This window comes from Malus sylvestris, chromosome 13 (genome assembly GCF_916048215.2).
Source record: "Malus sylvestris chromosome 13, drMalSylv7.2, whole genome shotgun sequence".
NCBI classification, from domain to species: Eukaryota; Viridiplantae; Streptophyta; class Magnoliopsida; order Rosales; family Rosaceae; genus Malus; species Malus sylvestris.
The window spans coordinates 3,445,605-3,471,038 of record NC_062272.1 but is presented as its reverse complement, the minus strand read 5'-3'; the positions used below and the strand labels follow the sequence as shown (position 1 = coordinate 3,471,038).

The window sequence follows — 25,434 nt, the reverse complement described above, 5'->3', positions numbered from 1 at the left end:
GCTCTCTCCTGAGAAGGCATCAGAGAGCATCCAAAGGGGGAGAGCATTCGGCTCTCCCATGGGAAAGCATGGGCATGGGTGAGAGAAAAATCAAGAGAGCTAGAGTGAAAAGTATTCTAGTGAAAGAACTCTTGGGGTAGAGTGAGTCTCTTAGTAAAATTCTGTGAGGGTACAAGGGATTTGAGATTGGGTTATGTTGATTTAACTCATGTGTACTTGTACTGTTATTCTCATAGTGAAGAGCAATATCTCTATGGGGACGTAGGCAGGTTTTTGCCGAACCTCGTAAATTTCTCGGTGTCTTTATTTCTTGTATTTTATTTTGTTTAACTAGTGTGATTTTGGTAAGGTTGTAATCTGAATCTCGTTTCCGCACTAATGAACGGACCAAGGCACAACAATTGGTATCAGAGCATCGTTGGAGGCTTTGGTTCGTTGGAGGTCCAGATTTGTTGTTCACCATGAATTTTTCAGTTGAACAGTTTAATGGGAGAGGCAGTTTTGCTCTTGGTAAAGGAGAGTAATGGAAGCCTGAAGAAATGGAAGTCGTGTTCAGGGATGCTTGGATCAACTGCGAAAGTTAATGTTGAGGAAGAAGAAAAAGGCATCTTTCTTCTTACCTTACTTTCAGATTCGCACGAGAACCTTGTGAAACTTTACTGCATGGAAAGTTACAGTAAGTTTGGAGCATGTGCAAGCTTCTTTGGTGTGGAATGATACACAAAGGAGACCATGGATGATGGTGGGCACAAGACTGCTTAAGTTATTAAAGGTTGGAATCGTGGAAGAAAATTGGAAAGAGGATCTGAGAGAGATAGCAGGTTCAGATCCGGTTCCGGAGGCAAGGGTCCACAGTGCTACGAGTGCAAGGCCGGGTTGTAGCAAGTTTGTGGCGGAAGACTTTGAGTATGTCCTCTAGGTACTCGAAGCAACACTTCTCCTGGTGATGTTTAGTCTCGAGTGTTGCAGGGGTTTTGCAGCAGGTGGAGCTATGGGATTCACAGGTGATGAGATGGTCCTGAGGTAGGAGGAAGTGTGGGAATTTTGTCTGGCTCGATGGGTTGTTGCTGGAAACGGGCGCGCTGACAAGTTTCCAGGTTGCAGACAATGAAGATGAGGAAAACCTGCTGGAGGAGACGAGGATGTGTCGAGATCCTGTCTGAAGCTAAATGGTGATTTTTAGCTTGCAGCAGCTGCACATGCATTGGCAGTGACTGAATTGAAACAGGACCAAAGAGGTTGATTCAGGGTGTGTATGCTGGTACGTAAGGCCAATGGACTTTGGTGATGGGTGCAAGGATTTTTGCACAGTATATTCGCCAAGGTGGAGATTGTTGTGATTGGCTCATATTTTGAGCTGTTAACAATTAAGTGACTTTGTGTGTTATGCTTTCGGAATAGTGACCAAATGTGTCCGTATTTCATTTTGGCTAATAGTGGAAGACAATGATGATGTTTCATGGGATTCTTTTGTTTTGGCTTTTTTTTATTGATTTCCCATTTGCATGCCACGAAAATGGCTTTGGGTTTTGAGTAAAAGGCAAAGGGAGCATGATGCATCATCATTATGTCTGTGCAAAAAAGGAGAGGTTGATTCATTTTCTTTCCATTTAACTGCAAAGAGCCGAAGTGGAGAAAGAGAGAGAGAGCATTCGGCTCTCTTCTGAGAAGGCATCAGAGAGCATCCAAAGGGGGAGAGCATTCGGCTCTCCCATGGGAAAGCATGGGCATGGGTGAGAGAAAAATCAAGAGAGCTAGAGTGAAAAGTATTATAGTGAAAGAACTCTTGGAGTAGAGTGAGGCTCTTGGGAAAATTCTATGAGTGGGTGTGCAAGGGATTTGAGATTGGGTTATATTGATTTAACTCATGTATACTTGTACTGTTATTCTCATAGTGAAGAGCAATATCTCTCCGGGGACGTAGGCAGGTTTTTGCCGAACCTCGTAAATTTCTCGGTGTCTTTATTTCTTGTATTTTATTCTGTTCAACTGGTGTGATTTTGGTAAGGTTGTAATCTGAATCTCGTTTCCGTACTAATGAACGGACCAAGGCACAACACAAAAACATGGACAACTTTACATCTAAGGCAGCTATCATCTTCGTGTTCTTAGTTATTGCATCTTGTGAGTTTTTCTTTCACTAGGTTTAGTGTATCATCCTACATAAATACAAAATTATCACACAATTTATATTAAAAATATTATATGAAATGGTGTCAATTTTGTGTGTTTAAATATTATTTTTATTTACATAATTAACGTCTCTAAATGAAGTGGGGTTTTTTATTTGCATGTCTACCATTATTCTCAAAAGCCGAACCAATTCCAAATATTGATCAATTATCTGGCTTGCCAAAGCAAATCGGTAGATGCTCGAATCAGACTGACTGCGACAATATTAATTATTTATGTACATCTGGAAATCTTCACTGTGTTGATGGTCAATGCAAATGCGTTACCGCCTTCTAAATCAAATTGGTAAATGTTCTAAACAGAAAGACTGCGACAAGATTAATTATCAATGTTCATCGGGGAAGCTTTACTGTGTTGATGGGCAATGCTAATGCGTTGGCTATCTGCTGCCAAATCAAATTGGTAAATGTTCTAAACAGAATGACTGCAACTCAAATGTTCGACTAGTATGCATTAATCTTCTTTCTACAGAAAGATATTTGGAAAAAAAAAAGTTTTAATAATATATGGCTTTGTCCATCAATCTCTAAAGAATAATTTAAACAGAAATAGTCCCAATATATTCGAACAAGATTACATAAGCTTGATGCCCAAGGCAACACAAGTTGCTTGGTATCAGTCATGATCCAATTAGAAAAATTATTTTACTTAATATTACGAACAGTGTTATTCATTTTCAATTGCAAATATGAAGTTTTAATTTTTTGTGAATAGAGAGTTTAATACCAACTTATTATCTTACTGTTATTGTAAGACCAAACCCAACCTGGACTAAATGCTATTTTTTAGGTTTTATTCCCTTCCAAACCCAACCCAACCAAACTTATGCTAAATGTGTGGGCTAAAAGCTAAAAGCCAAACAAAGCCAAATTCCCCCCATGATTTATCCCAGAAAATGGTGTGGGCATCACCAGCGAGACCCCACCAACATGAGCATGTCTCCCATGATTTATTGAATTCAACGACTGAGATCGAATATAATTAAATCTAACGGTAAAAAAAGATCTAACGGTTCAAATTTAAATATAACGGTTAAAATAATTAAAAAATTATTTAACTCAAAATTTACCCAAATTTAGTAATTTTTTAATATTTATCAGAAATTAAATATTTTTAGGTTAAAATATTCATAAAATTAAATTATGATACTTTAACAGAAAAAATTAGCCTAAATTTATTATTTAATAACCTCAAGCTAAAAAATTTAGGCCATAAGGGTTGAAGAAGAAAAATTGTTTCTGGGCTAAAACCTAAATTTTATGGACTAAAAATTTTAGGTTTTAGCCTAAAGGTTGGAAATGATCTAAATATGGTTGCGTAAGAAAATAAAAATAGATAAACTTTATGTTAAGAAATCGCTCATTGTGTTGAGATTTTGAAGTGAGTATATTTAGACAGGAAATGAATCTTCTCCAGATCCCTTTCCACCAAATCCACTAAGTTCGCGATTCGGGTCGTTGAAACTTGATCCAACGGCTACAGTTGTTATAACTTTTAAAAGGGCCCATGTTTGTAGTCAATTGATCAAATTTCAACAGTCTGGATCCCAAACTTTGTAGAAAGGGGTCCGTCCATTTAGATAAAATTTAAAGTCAAACTTATTACCCCGAAATTTCATATTCTTTTCCATTAGGAAAACTAATGAAAAATAGTTTGAAAATTTTGAGTTTGAATTAAAAGGATAAAAATGTGTTGTAAGTAAATAGTACTAAAAGTGAATTTTTAGAGTAAAAATATTTAAAATGAACGTAGCAGGAGCGTTTCATAGAGACTCCATTTTTTAGGGTAAACTGTCGGTTTACCCCCTGAACTTTCACCTCACTTTCGATTTCCCCCCTGAACTTTTCTATTGGAAAATTAAGGACTCAAACTAATTTTTTTAGCCAATTTGCCTCCTACCGTTAGTTTTTCATATATTTCATCCATATTTCCGTTAAGTGAGACCATGTGCATAACATGTGAGAATAGTTAAGTCATTTCAATTTAAAAATGATTAAAAACTAAAATAAATAATAATAATAATTTTTCCTCTATTTTTTCCCGCTAATTCCTATCCTCAATTTTAATTTTCCCTCTCATTCCTATGCATGAGAAATAACATATGGTGTTATTGTCTTCATAAGTAGCTAAGTTAATCTTTTTTTTTGAAGCATGTACTACCATTTTTAATTTCTCTAACAAATTAATAATTTGACAAATGCTCATGGTGTTATTGTCTCAAAAGCAATGCATTAATATAAGAAACATGTCCATAAAAAAGACTAGGGTTTCTTATATTAATGCACTGCTTTGGAGACAATAGCACGATTAGCATTTGTCAAATTATTAATTTGTTAGAGAAAATAAAAATGGTAGACAATAACACCATATGTCATTTATCATGCATAGGAATAAGAGGGAAAAATAAAATCGAGGATAGGAATTAGCGGGAAAAAATAGAGGGAAAGTTTTGCTTTTTTTATTATTTTCAATTTTTTAATCATTTTTAAGAGTGAAATAACTTAACTACCCTCGCATGTTGTGCACATGGTTTCACTTAACAGAAATATGGATGGAATATATGAAAAACTAACGGTAGGGGGCAAATTGGCTAAAAAAATTAGTTTGAGTCCTTAATTTTCCAATGGAAAAGTTTAAGGGGAAAATTGAAAGTAAGGTGAAAGTTTCATGGGTAAACCGACAGTTTACACCATTTTTTATTCCAAAGTTTCCTTGTGGTTGATACGAAAGTGAAACTAGTAAATTAAGAATTATCATTCCTTTGAGTCTTTCAGAATTTGAGTTCCCCCTCCCACTCCCCTGATGGCGCTTCTTCCTGTTGGGCTGTTTTTCATCCGTCTTCTTCTAAACCATCATCCTGCCCAATCCCAAGGTAATTTATGAATTAGGGTTTATGTGGGTTTCTTTGTTATTTAGGAATTCGGGGTTTTTAGTTTGCTCAATTTTGGGGCTGCTTTAATAGTAATTCGAATGTAGGGTTTCTTAGTTCTTACTGATTTAGGAATCTAGGGTTTTTTAGCATGCTCAATTTTGTGGCTGCCCAAATTTGGGATTGCTTCAATAGTAATTCCTATGTTTGTAATGCAGAAGCTTTGAATTTAGGGTTTCTGATTGCAGAAGCTTAATTTGATCTGTTTGTAATGCATATCTGTATTTGTTAAATTTATTTCAGAGTCACTTGTTTTGACAATTTGAATTCCAGAAATGTCTCAGTGGCCAAAAAGTTTCTGTTTGTAAGGCATATTGAACTGGAATATATGTGCATTTGAGGATATATGTGAATATAGAAACCTGCATGTTGCTGGGAAGAGATTTGAGGATATATGTGAAGATATATGTGAATATAGAAATCCGCATCTTGCTGGGAAGAGATTTGAGGATATATGTGAATATAGAAACCTGCATGTCTCAGTGGCCAAAAATTTCTGTTTGTAAGGCATAATTTTCGTATGTGCAGTTTATGGTTTGCAATGTTGCTGCATCTACATTTCAAATGCTTACTTTAATTAGACTAGTTTAGTTAGGAAAGTACAATAATGAATGTGAAATGAACTTTTGAATGAGGTCTGTTATTGACATAGTTATTGTTATTGCACATTCAAGCTTCGGCAATTTATTGGCATATGTTTTAATTGTTTTTTTGCAGGATGATTGGGTCTCGAGAAAAGTTGTGTAAATTGTCCCAATGGAAAGTGGACCAAAGGGTTCTTGGGGCATTAGAGGGCACAGGGTTAGATAATCTATATACTTTAGCAACTATTGTTGGTAGAAATGCCCATGACAATAGCATGATAGATGCTCTTGTTAGGCATTATGATGTTAGAGATAGGTGTTTTAAGATTAATAATCAAAATTTATTTTTCGGATTAGAAGATGTGCTTTTAATCACTGGGCTTCCAGTAGAAGGGACCCCGGTGATAAAGTCAACAACAAACATTCATGCCCTTGAAAACTTGTTAGGGGGAGTGCCTGAAAGTGAGTTGAAGGATAAATCAAATGCGGTGAACCTTAGTTGGTTACAAAAAGAGTTTGAGCATGTACCTGAAAATGTAGATGCCGATAGATTTTCCTGTCATGTTAGAGGATTTGTCCTCTACATATTAGGCACGGTAATGGTTCCCAGTTTAGACCATGTGCACGTGAATCTGGGCTACTTGGGCTGCATGTCCGAGATAGGTGAGATAAAGAAGTATGCATGGGGTGTTGCACTGCTTTCCCATGTGCACTATAGTCTAGAGAGTCATCATAAAAGAAGGAAAAATGCTATTGGCAGCCACTTGTTCTTCCTAATGGTGTGGGCATTGGAGCATATCCCTGCCTTTGTGACGGAATTTTTCGGGAATGAGTTAGACACCTATCCCAGCGAGTTCCCGCTGTCTTGTGCTTGGGGAAAATTGTTTCATAATGTGCTTTCTAATAGGCACAAAGTGAGGGACTTTAATCGGCACTTGGAGAACCTTTGGGAAAATGAAAATTCGGTACACCTTTTTTACCTTTAGCCTGTAACTTACGTAGCTTTCATGGTTTTATTTTAATAATGGTTTTATTTTAATATACATGTGGGTCGTCAAAAACACAAATAGATTTTCTTCTAATGAGGAAAGGGGATCGTATAACTTGTAAGGATTGCAAAGTTATACCAGGAGAGAGCGTGGCTAATCAACATCGCTTGTTGGTGATGGATGTACATATCAAAAGAGTAAGACAAAAGAACAAGACTTGGAAGTGCCCAAGGACTAGATGGTGGAATCTAAAAGAAGAAAAACAAGCCATTTTCAAAGAGAAGGTAATCACCCAATGTGTGTGGGATAGAGAGGGGGAAGCTAGCCAAATGTGGGATTCCATGGCTAGTTGTATCCGAAAAGTAGCAAAAGAGGTATTAGGAGAGTCCAAGGGCTTTGCCCCACACCAAAAGGAATCTTGGTGGTGGAATGAGGAGGTACAAACAAAGGTGAAGGCTAAGAAGGAATGTTGTAAAGCCTTATACAAGGAGAGGACTGATGAAAATGGTGAAAGGTATAGAAAAGCGAAGCAAGAGGCGAAGAAAGCTGTCAGAGAAGCTAAGTTAGCGGCTTACGACGATATGTATAAACGACTAGATACCAAAGAAGGAGAGTTGGATATCTATAAACTATCTAGAGCAAGGGAAAAGAAGACAAGGGACCTAAACCAAGTGAGGTGCATCAAGGATGAGGATGGAAAGGTTCTTGCTACAGAGAACGCGGTTAAAGACAGATGGAGAGGTTATTTTCATAATCTTTTCAATGAAGGACATGAAATGAGTGCTTCTTTAGGGGAGTTGAGTAACTCAGAAGAGTGTAGAAACTACTCTTTTTATCGTCGAATCCGGAAGGAAGAAGTGGTTGTAGCTTTGAAGAAGATGAAGCATAAAAAAGCAATAGGCCCAGACGATATACCAATCGAAGTGTGGAAACTTTTGGGAGAGACAGGTATAACATGGCTCACTGACCTTTTCAATAGGATTTTGAAAACGAAGAAGATGCCAAATGAGTGGCGAATGAGCACTTTGGTGCCTATCTACAAGAATAAGGGCGACGTACAAAATTGCATGAACTATAGGGGTATTAAGCTAATGAGTCATACAATGAAGCTCTGGGAGAGAGTCATTGAGCATAGATTGAGGCAAGAGACACGGGTTTCGGACAACCAATTCGGGTTCATGCCAGGGCGCTCAACCATGGAGGCAATCTATCTCTTACGAAGATTGATGGAAAGATATAGAGATGGGAAAAAGGATTTACACATGGTCTTTATAGATTTGGAAAAAGCGTATGATAGGGTCCCAAGAGACATTCTTTGGAGGATTTTAGAGAAGAAAGGAGTACGAGTAGCATATATCCAAGCTATAAAGGATATGTATGAAGGAGCAAAGACTGCCGTAAGAACTCATGAAGGACAAACCGAAAGCTTTCCCATAACTGTAGGATTACATCAAGGCTCATCCTTAAGTCCTTACCTTTTTGCGTTGGTAATGGATGAGTTAACACGATATATTCAAGATGATATTCCTTGGTGTATGCTTTTCGCAGACGATATAGTGTTGATAGATGAAACTCAGGAAGGGGTAAATGCAAAGCTTAACCTTTGGAGAGAAGTGTTGGAATCTAAAGGTCTTCGCCTAAGCCGATCAAAGACAGAATATATGGAGTGCAAGTTCAGTGCAAATGGAGGCCAAAACGAGTTAGGGGTGAGGATCGGAGATCAAGAAATACCAAAGAGCGACCGTTTTCGTTACCTAGGATCTATCTTGCAAAAGAACGGAGAATTAGATGGAGATCTCAACCATAGAATACAAGCTGGATGGATGAAGTGGAAGAGTGCATCTGGCGTGTTGTGTGACCGCCGTATGCCACTGAAGCTCAAGGGAAAATTTTATAGGACGGCAATAAGGCCGGCGATGCTGTATGGCACAGAATGTTGGGCGGTGAAACATCAACACGTACACAAAATGGGTGTAGCGGAGATGAGGATGCTTCGTTGGATGTGTGGGCACACGAGAAAGGATAAGATTAGGAATGAGGATATCCGGGGTAAAGTAGGAGTAGCTGAAATTGAAGGAAAGATGAGAGAAAATCGGTTACGGTGGTTTGGACATGTGCAAAGAAGGCCTACTGACGTTCCGATTAGAAGATGCGACTATGGGACAGAGGTTCAGGGCCGAAGGGGTAGAGGAAGACCTAGGAAAACTTTGGAAGAGACTCTAAGAAAAGACTTAGAGTACTTGGATCTAACGAAGGACATGACACAGGATCGAGCACAATGGCGTTCTAAGATTCATATAGCCGATCCCACTCAGTGACTTGGATTTTCCAAGTCTCCAACCGAGAAGTTTTCCTCATTCGGGAAATTAAGAGAACACTACCCCAACCTACATGCTCCACTCAGAAAGCTTCAACATACAAGCTTTAACAAAAGAAAATTCAAAGAACTTAGCGAAGAAGGCTTTGGTGTATTTAACACAATACGTTGAAATGAAGGAAAACTTATTTATTGATATCCCCGATAAGCTACAAATATGTACATATACATGAGTCAAAATAAGCACACAAGAGGGAGCCTTCACAAAGGTTGCTTAGGAGAAGTCTCAGCAGTCGGTAGAGCCCCAGAAAGAGAAGGCACCGGAGGGGGATCATTTGGAGCCTTAGTACTGGACAGAACCCTAGAAGGAGGAGGCATCAGAGGTTGATCATTTGGAGCTTCATTACGCGGTACAGCCCCAGAAGACGAAGGCAATAAATGCCTTTGGAACAAACCCACAAATCTCTGATGATCAAGTAAAACCTGACCATCAGTTTCCTTCATCTGGTCAAGCTTCCTCTTCATGTTTGTAGCATAGTCATGTGCGAGCCGGTGCAACTGTTTATTCTCATGCTTGAGCCCTCTAATCTCCTGTTTGAGACTCATCACTTCAGCCGCCAATGATTCAACTTGGCGGGTTCGAGCAAATAGGCGTTGGGCCATATTAGACACAGAACCTGCACACTGAACACTGAGAGCCAGCGAATCCTTAACAGCTAACTCATCAGACCGTTTGGAAAGTAGTCTGTTATCTTTGGGAGTGAGAAGGTTCCTGGCCACCACCGCAGCGGTCATATCATTCTTCATCACGGAATCCCCAACGGTAAGAGGACCAGTAGGGGAGACGAAGGATGGGCGCCATATGTTGTCTGGAGAAGGCGGGGCTGCCTCTTCAACAAGGTTCAAGTCAAAACGACGGTCGGAGGGGCCAGACATTTTCAAAGGTGTTGAAGAGAGAAGAGGTCGGACAAATCAAGATCTTAGAAGTGCAAGAATGAAGCTTCTACTGGTGGAGATTCAAGTGTGCTTTGGAACTTAATGCCAGCCCCTATAAAAATCTGCACTCGACGAAGCTTCAGAAATCGAAGAGGCGCCTGCTCAGAAATCGAAGAGGCGTTTGCTTTCTCAAAAGCTGGGCTGCTTAGAGATCACGAGGGTTGATCTCAGAAATCGAAGAGGCGTTTGCTTTCTCAAAAGTTGGGCTGCTCAAAGACCACGAAGGCCGATCTCAAAAATCGAAGAGGCGCTCGCTTTCTCAAAAGCTGGGCTCCCCAGAGACCACGAGGGCCGATATCAGAAATCGAAGAGGCACCTACTTTTCCAGCCTTTTCCAGCCTTGTCAGCACCTGTCACACGCACACTCAGTTTTGCGGAAATTATGGGCATTCTGTCAAAGACTTCTGGGGAAGTAGAAAACACATGAATCTTACTGTTCAATCACCCACTTCCCACACGCAACAATAGCTCATGGGTACCACAGATAACTTTGCCAAAGTTCTCTGCCAAAGTTGAGCACGTGAAGCTTGCAGCTCCCACTACATCGCTCTGACCAAGAAGGGTAAAAGAATAGCAAAGAAACAGCACTAACAAAGTTTAGACCCATAAATTTTGAAGGTCTAGCTACCATATTATTACCCACAAGGGTAAAGGAACAGTACCACTGCTGGATAATTGGAAAGTCCCTGTGTGTCAACCTCTGTGCTTCGTGGCAAGGTAGACTAGCAAACATGCCCAACCTTTACTCACATTCGAGAAAACACTCCCAATAAGATTGCTTGCTCCAAAATCGAAGAGGCACCGTCCTCCGAATCTCGAGAGCCAGACTCCCAACATGACTACTTTCTTAAAAATCGAAGAGAGGGTAAAGGAACAGTACCATTGCTGGATAATTGGAAAGTCCCTGTGTGTCAACCTCTGTGCTTCGTGGCAAGGTAGACTAGCAAACATGCCCAACCTTTACTCACATTCGAGAAAACACTCCCAACAAGATTGCTTGCTCCAAAATCGAAGAGGCACCGCCCTCCGAATCTCGAGAGCCAGACTCCCAACATGATTACTTTCTCAAAAATCGAAGAGACACTGCTCCCCGAATCTTGAGAGCCAGACCCCCAGCATGATTGCTTTCTCAAAAATCGATGAGGCATCGTTCTCCGAATCAATCGAAGAGGCGCTCGCTTTCTCAAAAGCTGGGCTGCTCAGAGACCACGAGGGCCGATCTCAGAAATCGAAGAGGCACCTACTTTTCTAGCCTTGTCAACACCTGTCACACGCACACTCAGCTTTGCAGAAATTATGGGCATTCTGTCGAAGACTTCTGGTGAAGTAGAAAGCACATGAATCTTACTGTTCAATCACCCACTTCCCACACGCAACAATAGCTCATGGGTACCACAAATAACTTTGCCAAAGTTCTCTGCCAAAGTTGAGCACGTGAAGCTTGCAGCTCCCACTACATCGCTCTGACCAAGAAAGGTAAAAGAATAGCAAAGAAACAGCACTAACAAAAGTTTAGACACATAAATTTTGAAGGTCTAGCTACCATATTATTACCCACAACTGTAAAGGAACAGTACCACTGCTGGATAATTGGAAAGTCCCTGTGTGTCAACCTCTGTGCTTCGTGGCAAGGTAGACTAGCAAACATGCCCAACCTTTACTCACATTCGAGAAAACACTCCCAATAAGATTGCTTGCTCCAAAATCGAAGAGGCACCGTCCTCCGAATCTCGAGAGCCAGACTCCCAACATGACTACTTTCTCAAAATCGAAGAGAGGGTAAAGGAACAGTACCATTGCTGGATAATTGGAAAGTCCCTGTGTGTCAACCTTTGTGCTTCGTGGCAAGGTAGACTAGCAAACATGCCCAACCTTTACTCACATTCGAGACAACACTCCCAACAAGATTGCTTGCTCCAAAATCGAAGAGGCACCACCCTCCGAATCTCGAGAGCCAGACTCCCAACATGATTACTTCCTCAAAAATCGAAGAGACACTGCTCTCCGAATCTCGAGAGTCATACCCCCAGCATGATTGCTTTCTCAAAAATCGAAGAGGCATCGTTCTCCGAATCTCGAGAGCCAGATACCACAGACCACTTTTTCAAAGTGCTCTGACAGAGTTAAAACATGTGAAACTGGCAGCTCCCACTACCGTGCTATGACCAAGCAGGGTAAAGGAATAGCATTACTACTTGTTGTTAGGGAGACTCCTATATATGTCGACCTCCATCCCCAACGGACAGGCAGACCTGCAAAAATGCTCAACCCTTCATCATATCTGAGAGGGCACTCCCAACGAAGCCTTTCGAAATATTCAGCTTTCTTTCCCCCCGATAATACCTCTGCAAACAAGCTATACTAGAGCAAGAATATCTCATATCATCAGGGTTAAAAGCAAGAGTATCCCATATCATGCTTTTTCCCTGTCTTTTCTTTTGGCCTTGTTTTTACCTGCAAGACAAGGAGAAAGAGAACAATCAGTCAGCACTTGGAATCAAGCTTCCAGCCAGGAACTGACTGCCTGGAACCCCTTACCTGATTACTTACCTGGCATTGCTCTCGAGTACTCATCTTCAACATCTTATGTTTCCAGGGAAGATTCCGCATCTGCTTGAGGAACAGATAGGGCAAGTGCGAAGGATACAAGGAAGCATGTGGAGACAAGCGTAACAGCACACGTGCCGATACATTCATTACTCTGTCAAAAGCAAAAGTATCCCATATCAGCAGGGTGGAACGTACTCTAGATTTGATGGACTTGTTTTGACCCTCAAATTCTTCAGTCGGCCTTATACTCTGGAGGAAACCAGAAAACCCTCCAGCTCAGTTCAAGAATAAGCCTGTGGAAAGTTACTTCTTCAAAAGCAAAAGTATCTCATATCATCTCTTCTCATTTTTCTTCTCTTTATCCTTCATGCTGCTGCAAGATGGGGAGAAGGTGAACAATCAGTCGGAGCTCTGATTGCTTACCTTGTCTGTCACCTCTTTCAGCAGACCCCCTAGCTCGGCGACTTGGGGGACTCCTACTACATGGTTTGTATCGCGCTTGACCAAGCCTGAAACTACAAGTAAGCTTCAAGTGAAATTGATACATTACCTTGTGCATCTCCACCAGTTAAAGATACCACCCCTGGATGGAGGAAGAGTACTTCCAGAGAAGATGCCACATCTACCTATGAGACAGATAAGGCAAGTCAAGACGACACCACACTCCGATACTTAGAAGTTTCGTGATTACGAGATCATTCTCCCACAATATTTCCTAATGTCATTTGTACTAAATCATTCACTTGTACTCACTAAATGAGAGCTTGAACCTATGTACTTGTGTAAACCCTTCACAATTAATGAGAACTCTTCTATTCCGTGGACGTAGCCAATCTGGGTGAACCACGTACATCTTGTGTTTGCTTTCCTATCTCTATCCATTTATATACTTATCCACACTAATGACCGGAGCAATCTAGCGAAGATCACAAAAAGCGATCGTTTTCGCTACCTAGGATCTATCTTGCAAGAGAACGGAGAATTAGATGGAGATCTCAACCATAGAATAAGAGCTGGATGGAAAGAGTGCATCCGGCGTGTTGTGTGACCGTCGTAGGCCACTGAAGCTCAAGGGAAAATTTTATAGGACGGCAATAAGGCTAGCGATGTTGTATGGCACAGAATGTTGGGTGGTGAAGCATCAACACGTACACAAAATGGGTGTAGCGGAGATGAGGATGCTTCGTGGGATGTGTGGGCACACGAGAAAGGATAAGATTGGGAATGAGGATATCCGAGGTAAAGTAGGAGTAGCCGAAATTGTAGGAAAGATGAGAGAAAATCGGCTCCGGTGATTTTGAACATGTGCAAAGAAGGCCGACTGACGCTCCGGTTCGAAGATGGGACTACGGGACAGAGGTTCAGGGCCGAAGGGGTAGAGGAAGACCTAGGACAACTTTGGAAGAGACTCTAAGAAAAGACTTAGAGTACTTGGATCTAACGGAGGACATGACACAAAACCGAGCGCAATGGCGTTCTAGGATTCATATAGCCGACCCCACTTAGTGGGAAAAGGCTTTGTTGTTGTTGTTGTTGTTGTTGTTGTAGGTTACTTGGCAGCCTTATATGAGGCTTGCTGACAATTTCCTCCCCGAAGAGATTAGGGGGCAGCGGCGGATGGGAAGCTGCCGGGTGATTTTGATTCACCCGATCCACAGGTGCCCCCTCATATTCCATCGTCCTGATCTTTGCCCAAGGAAACTTGGGTTTAGAGAGGCCGATGTGACTGCCTGTTCCCCAATGCTTTCTGATCGCACAAGATTTCGAAGTTGGAAACTTCATCTAGAAGAGTGGGAGAAGTTGGAGACATGCTTTGTGAGGAACCGGTTAGATCAACAAGGTATGAATATTGAACCATTAGTACTGAAATAAAATATGCTTTTGTTTTTCCAAATGCTCGAACATTTTTTTTTAATTGGTATTCGATGGCGGGGGCTCGGTGCCAGAAACGAACCTGAGAGAAGGCGGAACCAAATCTGGAGGATTCGAAAACATAGAAAGAATCCATATTACAGTACAAGAATGTAAGAGCAAGGCTCCTAATCCTTATCATCCTTGGAGTCATGGACTATATGGGTGGCAATGAGATTTAGTGTATCAATATTCATAAAATTCACATTTAATTTGTGTTTGGTTAGGGTCTGAGGCAGAAATTACAGCAACAGCAGCAGCTGCTCTATCTGCATCTGCAACTCAGGTCGTTGAACGAGCAGCAAATCTAGATGTTCCATCTGCATCTATACCTGTTCCGTCTGCATCTATACCTGTTCCATCTACATCAGCACCTCAAGATGTTCCAGAACCAGGAGCACATGTTCCATTTGCATCTGCAACTCAAGACGTTGCAGAACAAGTAGCACCGCCGCCGGTCGTCGATTCATCGTCTTCCTTCATCAAAAACTCTGAATCCAAAGACAACCCATTGTTATCGCCGTCACCACCCAAAATCCCAATTGTATGGCCGCCCGACGGAAAGCTCAGCCTTGAATGGGTTCGAAACCTCATGTCCACTATGGATTGGGCTTCTAGAAATCTTGACCCGATGAAATTTCCGGACATGTTTCCTATGGAGGTTTTCGATAGCTTGGTCATCAGCGCCTCCAATATCCTCCACAAAGAGGCAAATTGCGTTTTAATCGACCGCTTAGGCTCGGAATCCACTGTTGTCGTTGTTGGAGACATTCATGGTCAGCTGCATGATCTCCTTTTCCTTCTAAATGATGCTGGATTTCCTTCAGAAAATCGATTATTCGTCTTCAATGGCGATTATGTTGATAGAGGGGCTTGGGGGCTCGAAACCTTCTTGATTTTATTGGCATGGAAAGTGTTTTTGCCCAAGAGCGTTTATCTTCTTAGAGGAAATCATGAATCCAAATATTGCACTTCCGTTTATGGATTTGAGAAGGAAGTGTTGACAAAGTATGGAGACAAAGGGAAAGATGTATACCGACAATGTCTCTGGTGCTTTAAGCGTCTCCCTTTGACATCCATTATCGGGAAGTATGTATATACTGCTCATGGTGGGCTGTTTCGCAGCATGGCGGCATACCCCAAGAGATCAAAAGGAAAGAAGAGAAGGAGAATAGCTTTCGATCCTGAACTGAGCAGTCCATTGTCTCTTGGCACATTTGAAGAATTAAAGAAGGCTCAAAGATCGGTTTTGGATCCTTCGTGTGAAGGTTCGAACTTGATTCCTGGTGACGTGCTATGGTCAGATCCCTCCATGGATCCCGGTCTTTCTTTGAACACAGAGAGAGGCATTGGTTTGCTTTGGGGCCCTGACTGCACTGAGGATTTTCTCAAGAAGTCTCAACTCAAGGTTATATACAACATGGAATCTGCATTTCTTGGTTTTAGGCAACTGAATGTTAGTTTACTTGCACGGTTACAACTTACATGTTGGAAACCAATATGTTGTGGGATATTTTGTCGATGCTATGATCTTTAACATTATGCCTTTTGTTGTCTAATTTCTGGTGACTTGCTTGTGTTTGTTGTTAAGTGATGCATTCAATTAATAGCATATTGTGACTTCGAAACATGGCATGCTTTAACTGTAATCTAGAGATGATGCACATTTCTTTTCTAGAACTATACCTTTGATTGATTTTGGTTACTGGTGTTCCTAAGTGCTGTGAATTTAAATTTAGGTAACTTTTAAAAACAAATGCGGACAAGTCCTTCAATATAATTTTGAATGATCGTACGAAGTTAATTAGTCGAAAACAATATCTGCCGGATGATCAGTTGTTAACCCTAATATAATGTTGACAACGAATAGGTTCTTACAATGGCGTATTTTAGGTTCAGAGTTACATGATGATTGTTAAAGCTTGTTATGAAAGCATGTATAAGAGATGCAGGTGCTTATGGTTTTGTTATTGCTTTGATAGTTTTTAACCACCTTGACCTTGGCTCAATAGGTAGATGGTGGGTGGGGTTTGGCTATGTCTTCCGTTAAAATTTTACTATTAAAGGAAACAAAATGTATACTTTTAATCCTTTTAAAAACGACTAGCAGCTGTAATGTTTCTAAACTGCACAAAGGCTGTTGCACTTATGTTTCTCTCACACACTAAGCATGAGATGATTTCTTTCTACTCTCTTGTTACGTTTACTTCCTTGTGTTGTATTTGCACAACTGGTAATCATAATAGAGGTGCAATACTAAGATTTGGGTTATTCTATATTGTCAAAACCACAGTTGATTATTAGAACGCATGAAGGCCCTGATGCGCGGGACAAGAGGCAAAGGCCAGGTCTTGAGGGAATGGATAACGGGTTCACCATAGATCACATTGTGGAGTCTGGAAAGCTCATTACTTTGTTTAGTGCTCCAGACTACCCACAATTTCAGGTTTGTTTAGGATCTTTTGAGATTGGTATTTGTTGTGTTCATAGTTATGCCAAATTGCGATGCAAAGTTTGCTTGATGCATGTATGGTTATGCTGATGTGGTTTTGCCTGTTTCCTTCTAAGATCCTAAACTCAATTATCTTTATTATTAACATTGGTAAGTTCTATAGGTTTGGGAGGTTTGTGATATCAAGATAGTAATATAAGTAAACCAGAATGAATACTTTCTTTTAGCCTTGTAACAGGAAATATCAAAGATAGTAATTGGATGTCAAGATAGTAAGATAGTGATTGGATGATACCACCCATGAAAACATCTGTATAGAAATCGTTTGCGTAATAGGAAAAGAGCATAGATAAAGTAAGGTACTTGAACCCAGTGAAGAAAGAACCAATATAAAACTAAAATCTATAGATGCAGCACATGAAATGTGTTTCTGTGTGTCTAAATGTATAGCTATTGACTATTTGTAACTAGTCCGTCTCCCGACTCATGCTGTGATGCTTTCTTAACTCTTGATTGAGCCTTCAAGTTCATCTACGTTTGGTTTTACTTACGGATTTTATGAAATAGTTTATGTGCCTGTTTTCGCATTCTGTAAATTGACACTAATCTCTTCATGCACATGCAGGGGACAGGAGATAGGTGCAGAAATAAAGGAGCTTACATCGTTCTGGAACCCCCAAATTTTGATAATCCTGTTTTTCATAGCTTTGAAGCAGTCACTCCAAGACCTCAGGTATTTGTGTTTACATTTCATAAATTCCTGATAAGTATTTCGTTTTGTGTTGGAGCCAAATGTATGTGTTAAAAATATTTCCATGCTTTTTGGCTTCCATTGCAGGCGAATCCCTTCTATGATTTTGAAGAAGTGGCCGATTCTGATCAAGAGTTGGACTTCGCATCGATGCAGACTAGCCCGTGAGGTCCTCGGTCACCTGAACAATTTACCGAGTCGGAGACGTTGGAGCTTGATAGTACTGCTCCATGCGTATGGTCCCCCATTGTGGACAAACCAAGCAGAACCATAAGCATAGTCTAATCGTGCAAGCGGTGATCACCTCTGAAATGCGTATGGTCCCATATCACGGATATACCAAGCAGGACCATCTGTATGCCACTGCTACATGGTGCAGTTAGATCAACATACAACCTCCTTATCCCTATCTCAACGCCTATGATTTACAACGTAATCGCCTGCACTATCAATTTCTCATGATCACTAACTAACATGTCACACAAGCATAGAGTTCCACGGAATACTTCTAATAGGATTTTAGGCTCATAATAGTTACCATACATGTCATTCATATTATCAAAAAGATAAATACGCATCTATATCACAATAAGGCGTCCTATACATGTAAACTAAGGTATATATTAGCTGGGATAGCTCACTAACCGCTATAAGCTCACTAAGCCCTACTTTGTCTCTAGTAATACTAGTTTTAGTATTCAAGAACAATTAAGAACATTTTGCTAAAAATTGATCCTATTAGATCATTAAAAATGATCCACCCACCGAATTTCCAATCCATAAGTTCCTAAGGTCCTCAAATATTACGTATAATAACATATAAAAATTTGGTAATGATCTAACGGTTGGATCGTCGATTGTTATAATGATTAAGTAGCGGCCTCTAACGAAAATATGTTCAAACGATTGGATTTCGTCAATCGGATGTCACATATGGATTTGGGGAAATAAATTTAGCTTAGAAAGATAGAGTTGACCCATTGGCCATGCATCGCCACATGCAGCTGTTTCCGGCGAACTGAAACCTAATTTTCCAACGCAACGAAACCGAATGCTCATCTTCAGGCACAGTTATTTGCCTCGACAACAAATGCACGTGCTTAGAGTTTCTGGGCGGCTCTGCACCGCCACCTGAAATCGCCCAGTCACCAGAAACAGGCCGATGTTCAACTAGCCGTGAGTGCGAAGGAAAATTCAAGTGCGTTGGCGACAAGGTCATTTGTAGCGACGGAAAATGCAGTTGCTTAGACAGACAGCAAGCTGGCAATATTCGTTGCCAAGTTCTGAATGACTGCCGAGATTTATATTGATGGACGTCCCAAATGCGTTCGTCACAAATGCAAATGCGTCGAGTAATCAAAATTAACTCTTGAGTAACAAGGTTGAGAGTGATTTTAATTTTCCTTACTAAAGAAAATTTCATTAGAAGGTGATTGTGAATTTGTGATGGATCTGTTAAACATGGTGATGGGTATGCAAAACTATTGATGTCGGGCTGATAAACCATTGATCTCAACATTCCACAATGGACTACACTTAACGCACATCTCGCATCGATTGTCGCAATCATCGTTCGTATACTCCGTGGTGGATGCACATTGAGATCTCATAACCCCTCGAAGTTCGAGAAATATATATGTGAAAGTCTTATGAGGACTTTTTGTGCAGACTAAATGTCCGACAAAATACCTTTCGCAGGTTGCATGGATAATACGTGATAAGCTCTCTCAATAGCACTCGTTATATTGCTTTGGTATATGCCAATATCTTTTGACTTGTACACAATTTCGTTCGGCTTACGACAATAAGTTCACCAAATGTTCAACAAAATGTTTTCAGCGAATAAACTGAATTTTTTTGCACGTTTTACACTGTTTCTATCTAAAAAACTTGAACCTTTAAATCTAAAACTTCTCAAGGTTCGAATTTTAGATTTGTCACTGGTATACGAACGTAAGAGCAAGTGATCCAATTATTTACTATCTCATAGTCCACGTCTAGCATCAATGAAGACTTCATCAAGCTTTCACGATCGAGTATGAATTGAGGCTGAAACAGGAAACCAATGCAACTTAAGAGAGAGAGAGAGAGAGAGAGAGAGAGAGAGGAAGAGAAACCCTTTGAATCTACAGTGAGCTACAATACTCGGACTTGTATTCCAGTAAAATTTCTATGAACTACGTTGCCATTTATTTGAAATTTTCAAGAACTTGATCTGCAACGATGCTTCTACGAAGCCACTATATGGATTACAGCCTATCTTGAGAGGAGTGGTCGTTAGTCGTTACATCTTCTTTTAGCCAGTGGTAAGTTCCTAAACCATGAGTATTGACGGGGCCAATGAATAATTCATCATTTCACAGATTTCTGAATTCTTCTGGTTGAGATAACAGCAAAACTGAATATGCTGACAAACCTAGGCCACTTTCAACCGCAGCACTAACAACAGCTATTTTTTGGTGCTGCTGTGCCCACCGGGTAATGATTGCTGTATTTTCGAAGCCGCCAACAACGCTAGGTTTAATAACCTGAAAGAACCAACATGAACAACCTAAATCAGGAACACGCCCTCGAATGGTCATGAATTTCAGCAACAAAGACACCAAATTGCAAGAGATTAAGATACTAATGAGCAATGTATAAACTGCCACTCACAGTTTCATCCAGCTTATCAAGTGGATGTTCTCTAATACTGTCAATAGTTTCATCCAGTGCCACAAGTAACCCACTTTCTTCACAGAATCTGATAATATCGCCTTCATTTTGAACAGGTTCCTGCAACAAAAAGATAGTCTCAGGGTCAACGATGGCATTAAGATACATTGACAAGTATCACTAATCCTAACAAATAAAGATGAGGAGAAAAGTTAAATCGTTAAAGTATGCCAACCACATAAAATTTGATCTGAAAGAGATTCCATCCCTCGGGAGGGAGTGGTAATGTAGAGTAGAAATGTTAACCACTTTTGCAGAGTGGATACCTCTAAATACTGCAGATCGCAATCCTTTACCGAGGATCCAAACTGGATAGCTTCTTCATATGTCCAGTTCCGATTGGCGTCAGCACGAACTTGAATTTGGTATCCGACTTTCTTTCTCACTGCCTGTATAGCTACCTGTTGCAAAAATCATTGGAAAGCCACAAACCAAAGCCTTCGCTTTCTTTGATGCGTAATAACAAAAGTCGTATTGACAAAAATCTTTGTAATGGTAACAATATGAGTTCAGAGAGATGAGAATAGTGCCCTCAGCTTTACTGCAGTAAATCCTTCTTCCACAAGTGATGCTACAACATGAGCTACTTGTGTGGGTGTCCCGTCAAAATCAACGAGGGCAAAAAGAAAGACAAGAACTAACCTTTTGAACGAAGAAGAAGATGATGAAGGTGCGAAGTGAACAGCGGCACCAATTCCGAAAACTCCTCGGGTTTCATTCACGTACAGCGATTTATAACTCGGGTTTTCGACATCCTTGCCCATGAAAAACAGAGGATAACTGCATGCAAAACCAGTTCAGGCTTTGGCACTCAGCGGCACAGCCATCTGTGAAATTCGCCATCAAAATCCACAATTCAACGCACATTGTGTGATAAACCAGTATGAAACCGGAGATTTTTAATTACTTGAAACCTATGAATTCCGGTACAAGTGGAAGGAGGATTGAGCTTCAACTCCTCAACGGCCTCTCTGATCTTTTCAAGTCCTTGAGGAAGAGTCAACGCCGGAGTCAGCGTCCACGTGACGCCGGTCTCGATCACCAAGTCACCGTCCTCCGTTTCCGACACCTCGCCGACTTCGATCTCCGGGCGAATCTTACTCCTCCAACGGCCTTAAAAACAAAAATAATACGAAAAAGAAAATAAAAGTGACATAATTTAAGTGGAAATAAATGAGAGTGGAGAAAAAAAAAAAGACTTTTGAGGGAGTCGAAAACGGCGGGAGTCTGGGTTGAGGAATAAGAAGGGCGGCGGCGGTGGCCTCGTTGTGCGCGGGAAAGACAGGGACCTCTTGCCATGCAGGAAAGAGAGAGAATTTGTGAGCAATAGCATCGAATGTGAGGAAGAGAGAAGAAAAAGGAGGGAGGGAAGTTTCAGAGAGAGAGAAGTGAAAGAAGATGCAGGTGGAGAGAAGGGGATAAGGAAACAGTGTCGTCTCTGCCGCTTGAGAGATATTTCAGTATGGTCGGCACACGAAGTAGTATATTATTATACAAATTGTGGAATTTGTGCGTTAAAAAGTTAACAATTTAAAAAATAAAATTTTCTATCATTTACATAAAAATACATATTATCCGTATTTCTGTCACAATTAAAAATTTATACTGCTGCTGTTGCTGTTGATGTTTCTGTTCTGGTGACCGTTATAAATTTGCATTCCTGTGGGCTAATTGGGTCTATTGGGCCTACTGGTCCTATTGGGCCCAGTTTAATTTCGGATCCTTTTTATGAGGATCCTATAAAGCAGTTTATCCTATTCGTTCATCAGTCATCTTATGGTCATAAATTATTTTAAATTTTTTATTTAAAATTGAACACAAAAGGTACCTATCAAAAGTTGACCGCAAGATGTATGATAAATGACTAAGATAAATTAATCTCTAGAATCCTCACAAAGAGAATCTAGAAATGATCTCTTTAAATGGGCGAATTTTGTTAGATCATCCTATCAAAAGGGGGATTTGAAAACAGGCTGGATAAAAGAGGTTGGAGTTTATCTTTGATAGGAGTCTTTTTCAAAAAAAAAAAAAATTATCCAACAACAAAAAAAGCATAAATATTTCTAAAAAAGAATTATAAATACAATTAAAAAGAATTTCTGTAAGCATTTAAAAAAATGGCTAATTCCCAATTTGAATTAGGCTAAACAAGTATATATTTATTTTTTCTGAGAGATTTTGAATTAAGCTAAACAAGTATATATTTTTATTCCTTTTTAATCATTTAACTTTAATAAAAACATTAATTAACTTCGTTAATTAATTTTACTAAAATTCATTAAAGTTAATTAAGTCTCTTTTTGCTTCAAAAAAAAAAAAATTAAGTCTCTTTCAGAAATATGCCACGACATCCAAGCAGCTGACTAGGACGAGTCCAACTGATGACGTAGCACAGAACTCTCAGTTAAACTCCGCGCATGCCAAAAGCTCACCACACGCCCGTCACAATTTTTCTTCGTCCCCAGTCCATGCTCTCCAAACTACCCTTCATCTCAAAATTCACCACTCCAAACCAGCTAAAACAAATCTCGCATCAAGGGTACTCCTGGCATTTGACCTAGGTTTGAATCTATAAAACCCTAATTCCAACAAACTCAGCTTCACACACCAACATAGATATCCCATTACTAAGCAAGTACTTCAATGGCTGCCAAACTCTACGCCCTCGCCGTCATCCTCCTCCTCATCAGCATTGCCGTCAATGCAGCCGCCGAGGAACCACAACAATGCGGGTCCAAATCCAAAGGACAATGCCACGACAAATCCAAGGCCTTGATCCTGAAGATCATTGCTTTATTTGCCATTTTGGTCACGAGCATGATTGGTGTCTGCTTGCCGATGTTTTCACGCAAGGTTTCGGCTCTCCAACCCGGCAAAAACATGTTCGTCATTGTCAAAGCGTTCGCCTCTGGTGTCATACTTGCCACCGGGTTCATGCACGTTTTGCCCGACTCGTTCGATTGCTTGACATCCGAGTGCTTGCCCGAACATCCGTGGAGCAAGTTTCCGTTCACAACGTTCGTGGCAATGCTTTCAGCCGTTCTTACTCTCATGGTGGACTCGTTTTCGATGAGTCACTATAGGAAATATTTAGTTCGCCGTGCAGCTCGCGGCGAAGATGAGGAGAACGCCAAAAATAGCTCTTCTCAAATAGAGCCTTTTGGGCATGGTCATGACATTAAGACTGAAGAGGGACTCGACGATAAGGATTCACAGTTGTTGAGATATCGTGTTGTGGCACAGGTATTAATCTTATGATTTTGTGTAGTTTGTTACGCGTGCTCGAATACTCTTAACCATTTAAACTTGCTTAGCGTATTCAACTAAATTAAAGCTATTAATCGAGCATTACCTTGAAACTAAGTTAGGGTTTGAATCATTTTTAACTGAGTTGGAGTGTTGATGCATGCAGGTATTGGAACTAGGAATTGTAGTGCACTCGGTAGTGATTGGATTATCAATGGGGGCATCTGATAATCCATGCACAATCAGACCACTCATTGCTGCCCTTTGCTTCCATCAACTATTTGAAGGGATGGGTCTTGGCGGATGCATACTACAGGTGATTATTAATTCATTATTCACCAACTAATCTACCAGCCTTGTATTTATTAATGAACAATATTTGACTACTCAAAGATGAATAGGAATTTTCATTCAAAACTCTTAGTGTTTTAATCACAGAGCTTTGTGTTTATGATCAAAATCATTGATACTATGAATCATATTGTAAAGATCATCTATCCAAAAAATAAATTTAATCTAAGGTTGTTTAGTTAATGTATTGTAGCAAATACATAGACAGTTTGTAATGCTTTTACCAATACCGTTCATTTGTTTTTAAATAGTTTGATTACTAAACGACCTTAGTTTTAATTGATTTCTTGCAGAGGCAATCTTTATAGGGTAATTTATAATATAAACGTTTCTAATTATAAACACGAAATTCTATAAATAGACAACGAACAATTTTGAGAAATTTTGATTAGTAGTTCCTACTCATCTTTAAGTAGCCAATTAAAGTATAAATTGTATAATTAATCCTAAAACATGCTTCAAATTAACGTGGCTTGCAGGCTGAATATGGTATGAAGATGAAAGCAACAATGGTGTTCTTCTTCTCAGCCACGACACCATTTGGGATAGCACTAGGGATTGCACTGTCACATATATACAGTGACAACAGTCCGACGGCTCTGATTGTGGTCGGGTTGCTAAATGCTGCATCTGCAGGGCTGCTCAACTATATGGCGCTGGTGGATCTCCTAGCAGCTGATTTCATGGGGACTAAATTGCAAGCAAATGTGAAGCTCCAAATGTTGTCTTATATTGCAGTTCTTTTTGGGGCAGGAGGCATGTCAGTAATGGCCATATGGGCTTAGCCTAACAGATCAACAATTATGTCAGATGGATTAATAAGATAGAATAGGATTGTGCTAGCTAGCTGCTTAATTATGTATTAATTAGCTGTGATCTGCAGGTACAGTAGGGTTAAACTTTTTGAGAATTTTAATTTATTCAGTTTTCAATCCTTAATTGGCAACTAGTTTGTATCCATCCATAGCATTCTCCTGAAATCTCTTAACCAATGAAAGGGACGTGAAAGTTGTCACTCGCAAGTGTTTAAAAGCTTTTACTCCAGCAACCGGATGCAAATGAAGTTGTGTGTTCAAATTTTAAATCCCCTCTCTCCAGTGTCGTTCTAATCATTTCTAGGACTACTGACCAATCTTATTTAATATTTATAAGTTTGCCAAACCTAAATGCTAATTAACTAGTACAAGGTTACTCAACTAAGCTCAGCCACTCGTTTCCAGCTCTAGAGAAACTTCTATCGCCATTTCCATGAGTCCATCACTGGTTGAATTAATAATATTATTAATTTTGATCCCTTTGCTGTCTTGTTATTATTGTTGGCCTGATTTCTCAATTTTCCATACAATACATCATCATCAGCCTTTTCTTTTATGGAACAAAAGGGTTATTAATTGACTAGCACTAGCACCTAAAGTTAATGGATCCGAAATAAATTAGTTAGAACTCTTGT

The 25,434-nt window shown here is 40.1% G+C and overlaps 2 protein-coding genes and 2 long non-coding RNA genes across 8 annotated transcripts; 3 read left to right on the top strand and 1 right to left on the bottom strand.

The window, feature by feature from the left end:
- Nucleotides 1-2,199, top strand: LOC126594929 (uncharacterized). The gene is made up of 2 exons (XR_007613478.1): nt 1-136; nt 1,793-2,199. It is a non-coding gene; the product is annotated as an uncharacterized LOC126594929 (long non-coding RNA).
- Nucleotides 2,200-4,879: 2,680 nt separating this feature from the next.
- LOC126594926 (serine/threonine-protein phosphatase 7 long form homolog) lies at nt 4,880-18,108 on the top strand. 2 transcript variants are annotated; one of them, XM_050261195.1, is made up of 8 exons: nt 4,880-5,065; nt 5,840-6,671; nt 14,107-14,398; nt 14,505-14,582; nt 14,697-15,877; nt 16,763-16,915; nt 17,547-17,654; nt 17,760-18,108. In XM_050261195.1, the coding sequence occupies exons 2-8, from the start codon at nt 5,841-5,843 to the stop codon at nt 17,838-17,840; spliced, it is 2,724 nt and encodes a 907-aa protein (XP_050117152.1). In that variant the 5' UTR covers nt 4,880-5,065; nt 5,840; the 3' UTR covers nt 17,841-18,108. The 2 variants fall into 2 exon arrangements, with proteins under 2 accessions (XP_050117152.1, XP_050117153.1); XM_050261196.1 differs by lacking the exon at nt 14,505-14,582.
- A 1,731-nt stretch (nt 18,109-19,839) lies between these two features.
- LOC126594928 (uncharacterized) lies at nt 19,840-21,843 on the bottom strand. 4 transcript variants are annotated; one of them, XR_007613477.1, is made up of 4 exons: nt 21,030-21,843; nt 20,654-20,958; nt 20,328-20,447; nt 19,840-20,200 (listed from the first exon to the last, which is right to left on the bottom strand). It is a non-coding gene; the product is annotated as an uncharacterized LOC126594928 (long non-coding RNA). The 4 variants fall into 4 exon arrangements; XR_007613475.1 differs by having other exon boundaries at nt 20,654-21,214; nt 21,295-21,843; XR_007613476.1 differs by having other exon boundaries at nt 20,654-21,214; nt 21,302-21,843.
- Nucleotides 21,844-23,030: 1,187 nt separating this feature from the next.
- On the top strand, nt 23,031-24,769 carry LOC126594927 (fe(2+) transport protein 1-like). Its single transcript, XM_050261197.1, has 3 exons — nt 23,031-23,630; nt 23,800-23,949; nt 24,464-24,769. The coding sequence occupies exons 1-3, from the start codon at nt 23,031-23,033 to the stop codon at nt 24,767-24,769; spliced, it is 1,056 nt and encodes a 351-aa protein (XP_050117154.1).
- The last annotated feature ends 665 nt before the right edge of the window (nt 24,770-25,434 follow it).